This window comes from Panthera onca, chromosome C2, assembly GCF_046562875.1.
Source record: "Panthera onca isolate mPanOnc1 chromosome C2, mPanOnc1 haplotype 2, whole genome shotgun sequence".
In the NCBI taxonomy this organism is placed as follows: Eukaryota; Metazoa; Chordata; class Mammalia; order Carnivora; family Felidae; genus Panthera; species Panthera onca.
In genome coordinates, this window is record NC_138347.1 from 3,070,109 (window position 1) to 3,076,280 (window position 6,172).

The 6,172-nt window shown below is 65.8% G+C and overlaps 1 protein-coding gene across 1 annotated transcript; it reads right to left on the bottom strand.

The window, feature by feature from the left end:
* Positions 1-2,154: 2,154 nt before the first annotated feature.
* On the bottom strand, positions 2,155-5,418 carry CRYAA (crystallin alpha A). Its single transcript, XM_060640554.3, has 3 exons — positions 5,150-5,418; positions 4,026-4,148; positions 2,155-2,931 (listed from the first exon to the last, which is right to left on the bottom strand). The coding sequence occupies exons 1-3, from the start codon at positions 5,336-5,338 to the stop codon at positions 2,722-2,724; spliced, it is 522 nt and encodes a 173-aa protein (XP_060496537.3). The 5' UTR covers positions 5,339-5,418; the 3' UTR covers positions 2,155-2,721.
* Positions 5,419-6,172: the final 754 nt, after the last annotated feature.

Below are 6,172 nucleotides of genomic sequence, written 5' to 3' on the forward strand. Positions count from 1 at the left end.
ACCTCACTTACCTTAATCACCTCATTCAAGGCCTGATCTCCAAAGACAGCCACGCTCTGAGGTGCTGGGGGCTAGGGTTCCAACGTGGGAATTCGGGGGACACGGCTCAGCCCGTGACAAGCCTTCAGCAAGCTCTGCGGTGGACCCGAGGCCATCGGCACCTGACGCCTCGGCCCCCCAGTCCGCCGGGCACGCGGTGACGCACCTCGCTGGGGAAAAGCACGGGCATCCGCCGAGGACAGCCAGCCTGGGGCGGAACCGCGGGGAGGAGGGAGCTTCAGACAGTCCGGTTTTCCAAAGCATCCAGCTCCAGCCCCCAAGTGTAGACGCCATCGCTGCCACCGACCACAGAGCACCCCACGTTTCTCACCAATGTGGAATAAGTGGCAGGACAGCGTGGGCGGCTTCCTGTCGGGAGTCGCAGGGCAGGAGGGTGGGAGGGTCAGAGGGCCTCCCGCTGGCGCAAGGACTCTGCTTCAGGTGGAGCTGAGCCGGAGGGATGGAGGTACCTCGTGTGCGCGTGTGTGCACACATGTGTGGGTGTGTGCACGACTGTGTGGGTGAGTGTGCACACGTGTGCCAGTATGCGTACAAGCAGTGTGTGGGTGTGTGCACCTGTGTGGGTATGTGCGTGTGCACGCGTGCGTGTGCACGCATGCGTGTGTGCGTGTGCAGTGTGTGAGTGTGTGCGCACGTGCGCACAACTGTGTGGGTGAGTGTGCACACGTGTGCCAGTGTGTGTGTGCACGTGTGTGGGTGTGTGCATATGCCTCAGTATGTGCATGTGCGCACAACTGTGTGGGTGTGTACACCTGTGTCTGAGTGTGTGTATGCACGTGTGTGGGTGTGTGCACGACTGTGTTGGTGAGTGTGCACATGTGTGCCAGTATGCGTACAAGCAGTGTGTGGGTGTGTGCACCTGTGTGGGTGTGTGCGTGTGCACGCATGCGTCTGTGCGTGTGCAGTGTGTGAGTGTGTGCGTGCGTGTGCACAACTGTGTGGGTGAGTGTGCACACGTGTGCCAGTGTGTGTGTGCACGTGTGTGGGTGTGTGCATGCATCTCAGTATGTGCATGTGCGTGCAACTGTGTGGGTGTGTACACCTGTGTCTGAGTGTGTGTATGCACGTGTGTGGGTGTGCAATGTGTGCGCGTGTGTGCACCTGTGTGGGTGAGTGTGCCAGAGTGTGCATGCAAGCACTGTGCGGGTGTGTGCATGTGTCTGAGTGTGTGCATTGCAGGCACCTGTGTGGGTGCGTACGTGTGTGTCTGAGTGTGTGTGTGTGTGTGTGTGTGTGTGTGTGTGTTGAACAGGGACCACTTCACAGGAGATTCTCCTGTGTGTCCACCTTCTTGGAGGAGTATGGGAGCCACCCTGAGGACCGTCCCGCTGGCCCCAGCACGGTCCCCAGTGTCCCAGCCCCCCCTCCCCCGTGACGCAGCCTAACACCGGCAGTGCCAATCAGGACGCGGCACCTGCTCGCCGTCCACTCCCAGAGTGGCACCTGACCCTCCCCGCAGTCACTGCAGCCTCGGGGCCCCTCCCCCGGGGAGGCTGGGGGCCTCTGGGCCTCGTGCCCACCCCCCCACTGCCAGGGCAGGCAGGGAGACGGCCGTCCACACGGGGTGGGGGAGGCTGCCCAGGACGCTGTGCCCTGGTCACCAGAAGCTCCCCGAGGGCGCCCGTGCCCACTCCAATGAGGAGGGACAGTGGGGGGGGGGCCCCCACACGCAGAGGTGCACAGTTCGGACCACATCTGACCACCCTTCCTCACCCCTCGGGGAGCAACGGGGCCAGGGTCCTTCAAGTGCGGCCCCCAGGGAGCCGGGACACAAGCCCCCCAGAGGAGGAGAGCGGCAAGATGGCACTGCCCCACCGGGCACCCCGGGTCCCACAGAGAAGGGGGTCCTGATCCTCTCCTCACCCCCACCTCCCCCTCCCTCGGTGCTCTCCACACAAACCCCCTCCTCCCTACCAAGCGGGGGTCCGGGGGGCACTGGGGAGTGGGAGCCAGGAAGTGACCGGGTCTCCTGGAGGCGGCCGGGGTGGACCCTGCCCCCTTCCCACCCATCAGGTCCACCCCTGCACCCATGTCACAGGTCATGCGGCCCCGCACACCCCCCCGGGGGAGACAGCACGACCACCAGCCAGCAAATTGCTTGTGTCACCTGTTCTTTATTGACTGCCACGGGCTGCGTTCTCATGGGTGGCCGGGTGCCCCGGGAGAGGTGCTACATAGAGGAAGGATGGGGGGAACGCGGTCGGGGAGAGGCTGCCGAGGGCCCAGGCGCACGGGGGGCTCCGCCAGACGGACCTCGGGGCACCCGGGGAACGAGGGCAGGACGCGCAGCCGGGCCGTGACACAGGCGCCCGCCGCCCAGGGTCAAGGTGTGCCTGGCTGGCCCTGGGGACCCAGAGGTCGTCCCGAGGTGGCCTCCTCTGGGAGCACGGCACCGCCGTGTCAGGAAGCGGGGGAGGCGATCACGTCCACCCGGCGGCCAGTGTTGGGATCGGGGCGGCCCCGAGGCCGGGGCACCGCAGGCGGAAGCCCCAAGCCCTCCAGGCTACCCTCCCCAAACCCTGGCTCCCTCAGAGGAAAGGAAAAGGAAATGGAAAGAAGGAAAGCAAAAGGAGACCAGCACCCCACTTTCTAGGGCTCCCCCAGACCGATGGGCAGTGGGGGCAGCAGCGGTGGCAGCCGAGGCCGAGGCCGAGGCCGAGCTTAGGACGAGGGCGCAGAGCTGGGCTTCTCCTCCCGCGACACGGGGATGGCTCTCTCGCTGTGGCCAGCATCCACGCCAGACGGGACCTTGGGGCCAGAGAAGGTCAGCATGCCATCCGCGGACAGGGAGCAGGAGAGCGCCGACTGGTCCACGTTGGAAGGCAGACGGTAACGGCGGTGGAACTCACGGGAGATGTAGCCATGGTCGTCCTGGGCGGGGGACAGGGAAGGGCACAGTCAGAGATGCCAGGGCCGGGGGTGCCGTGGGCCTGACACGGGGATGGCCCTCCCGGACCTCACGAGGGCCAAACCCGCCACACTCACACGGTGCAGTGGGAGCCAGAAGGCCACGTCGAGAGCTCCTGCTGAGGCTGCACCCCAACCACCCCCCCCCCCCACCAGCCTCCCCACCTCCCCGCCTCCCCGCCTCCCCGCCTCCCTGCACAGCCTGGGGCCATTCACGGTCATGGAGCTGGCTCATCAGACCCGTTTCACTCCAGAATCGCGTGAATGGCTGTCCTAGTCCTGCACGTGGACCACATTTGGCCTTCACCCCACAGGCTCAGGGTGTCTGCTTTCCACCCAGCGGGGCCTGAGCAAAAGAACTCTCCCCTCGGCGGGACAGCTTGGTCCCAGCCCCTGGGCCCGACTTCTTTCTCCACGCTGAAACAAGTCACTTGGGCCACAGCGCCGTACGTGGGGGGCAGGAGACACGGAGTCAGGGGTTCACGCACACGCACGCACGCACGCACACAACCGCTCCAACCGTTGAGAGGAAACCCTGGTCTCTGACCCTGGTCTCTGCCAGGTGAGCAGCCACCGCACCCTGAACCAGCTGTGGGGCCACCGATCTCCCTGAGCCGGGCTCTGCCACCTGCCGGCTCCCGATAACGGGGGCGCCGATGACAAAGGGCCGCCGAGAGGTGAACGTGTGAACACACAAGCATTTGGGGCATCGATGGCCGCCGGCCGCACTGCAGGGCTCGCCCGCCACAGTTAGGTTTCCACGGAACCCACGTCGGCTCAGAGCTCCCCTCGCCCCCCCGCCCGGTGCCCGGAGCTTCCCGGGATCCTCCCTGCTCCGACCCCATCACCGGCGCGGCTCGGAGGGAGCCAGGGGCAGCCGGGTGGTACCCGGGCGGGGGTCCCTGCAGACCCCTCACCTGCCGGGGCTCAGGAGCGGCCTCCCTGTCGCTGGGAGGAGGCTTGCTTGTGCGCTCTGGGCCAAGCAGGCGTGTGGGGGCAGAGTCCCCCTCCCTCCTGGGGCGCAGGGTCCCCGGAAGGCGGGGGCCCCTGAGACCCACCTGCCTCTCGTTGTGCTTGCCGTGGATCTCCACAAAGTCTTCCAGCACTTTCACAGTCAGGTCCTCCGGGGAGAAGTGCTTCACGTCCAGGAAGATGACGAACTTGTCCCGGTCAGAGCGGACCTGAAACCCAAACGCTCCCGTGGGCCTCTGCGGCTTGTGCGGGGCTGGCCGGAGCCGGGTACCCCCAGCCGTCAGCACAGAAACACCTTCCACGCATACAGGGCACAGAGTCCCGGGGACCCCTGACTCGGGACCGCGTGGACCCTCGGCCTCAAGACCGTGTGTCTGCTGATGCCTAGCTGGCGATGAGCTGAGAGGCTGGTTATGGTTGGTGGGCAGGTTACGGGTTAGGAGGCTGGTTACGGGTCGCCCGGCTGGCGGGTCAGGGGTTGGCTGACTGGTTGGACCTAGCACATTGAATAAAGTCACAGCCCTCGGCTTCCCTGGTTTCTCCATAAACAGCCCGGGGCCTGACTTCTCCCACGGGCGTGATGCACCCAACAGCCTTGCCGGGCTCGCTGCTCAACCTGCTTCCCTCCCCCCTGCCCCGACGGCGCTCCCTGGGGACACTCAGCAAGGGTGTTTTTGCTTCTGAGGGCACCGCATCGGCCCTGGGCAGGCCTCTGCTTTTAGGCAGTGAGGGAGACCCAGCCCCTCGAGACCCCGGGACCCTGGGGTCCACCGCAGGGGCTCGGGGAGGGAAGGCCAGCGGTCGCTTCCCTTTGGGCCTGGCCCCGGGCAGGGAACAGACCACACTCTGCGGCTGTGCTGGCCGTCCTGGGGGAGGGGCCCTCCTGGGGACCCGGGGCGGCACAGCGCACCCGCCCAGGCTTCCTGCCGGAAGGGAAGGGTGGACAGCCCGGAGCACAGAGCCCACACCGGCCGTCACGCCGGCCGCGGTGGGCCTGCTCGCGGGGCCGCCATCGTGTGGCTGGTGCATCATAAAGCACCCGTGGGTCACGGGGTGATAGAGGACGAGACGGGGCTGGGCTCCGGCTCCCTCTCCAGACCCCTCCTCGGAGGCCCGAGGCGAGGCGCGGCTCCCCACGGAGCACCGTGCTCCCCCTGCTCCTCCAGCCGCAGCCAGCGGGAGAAAGCAGCCCCCCCGAGCCAGGTCTTACCTCGGAGATGCCGGAGTCCAGCACGGTGCGGAACAGGGACTGGCGGTAATAGGGGCTGATGGTGGAGGACAGGAAGGGCAGCAGGTCGTACTCGAAGAGACCCTCGCCGAAAAACTGGTCAAACAGCCGGCTGGGGTAGAAGGGGCCCAGCGCACGCTTGAACCAGGGGTGCTGGATGGCGATGTCCATGGCGGGCGTCGGCGATGCAGGGACCCGGGGCTGGTGGGGAGTCGGGCAGGGGCCTCTGGGCAGTGCGGTGGAGAACTGGGAGGTGAGCCCTCCTTATATACGCCGGCGACAGAATAGAAGCATTAGGGGGATTTGTCTGGAAAGCGTGAGCTCAGGAGGAAGGCTGCCGGGTCAGCAGAAACGTGGCCCGGGCTGAGCGCCCGCCACTCCCAGCCCCGGGCACTGAGGCCCTGCCCCGCACGGAGCCCTGGACTCCAGGAGCCGCCCTGTGGCTCTGTCCCCACACTCACCTGGGGGACGGCAAGGACTCATCTCCCACTACTGCGTCGGGGACGCCTCCTGCTTACGTGGCCCGGGTGATCCCACGGCCACCCCGTGAGTGGGGGCTCATACCCGCTTCACGGACGAGGCGTGGGCTCAGAGGCCACGTACATGATCCCCAAATCTCACAGCTACTGCGGGGAGAGTACATCACTTTTCAAAACAGAATTACCTCTTTCTGATTACAAAACGTATACACGGTCGTAAAAATCTCAAGAAAGACAGAAAATACCAGGAAGAAACTAAAAAGTGCCTGTAATTTCCAGGTCCCCCCTGGTGGCAGGGTGGGGAGGGTGACTCGGGGTCTGTGTGTGTCCAGATAGGGAGGCGGGTTTGGTTTTACAGGGGTGGGAACCCTGTACCCTGGGCTCCTCTCCGTGGACATCGTCCCTTCGAACTTCTCGCTGTGACAAGGCCGCGCATCGGGGCTGTCGTCCGCCAGGCCTGGGGACGGTTTCGCTCCTCCCGCTGTGGCCCTGGCTGGCTGTTGCTCAGAGGGGACCAGCCCCCCCA

Coding starts and splice junctions, on each gene's coding strand:
- CRYAA (XM_060640554.3), bottom strand. CDS start 5,338: ATGGACATCGCCATCCAGCACCCCTGGTTCAAGCGTGCGCTGGGCCCC. Junction 4,149..5,149: donor TGGACTCCGGCATCTCCGAG/GTAAGACCTGGC, acceptor TTTGGGTTTCAG/GTCCGCTCTGACCGGGACAA. Junction 2,932..4,025: donor GCAAGCACAACGAGAGGCAG/GTGGGTCTCAGG, acceptor TCCCCCGCCCAG/GACGACCATGGCTACATCTC.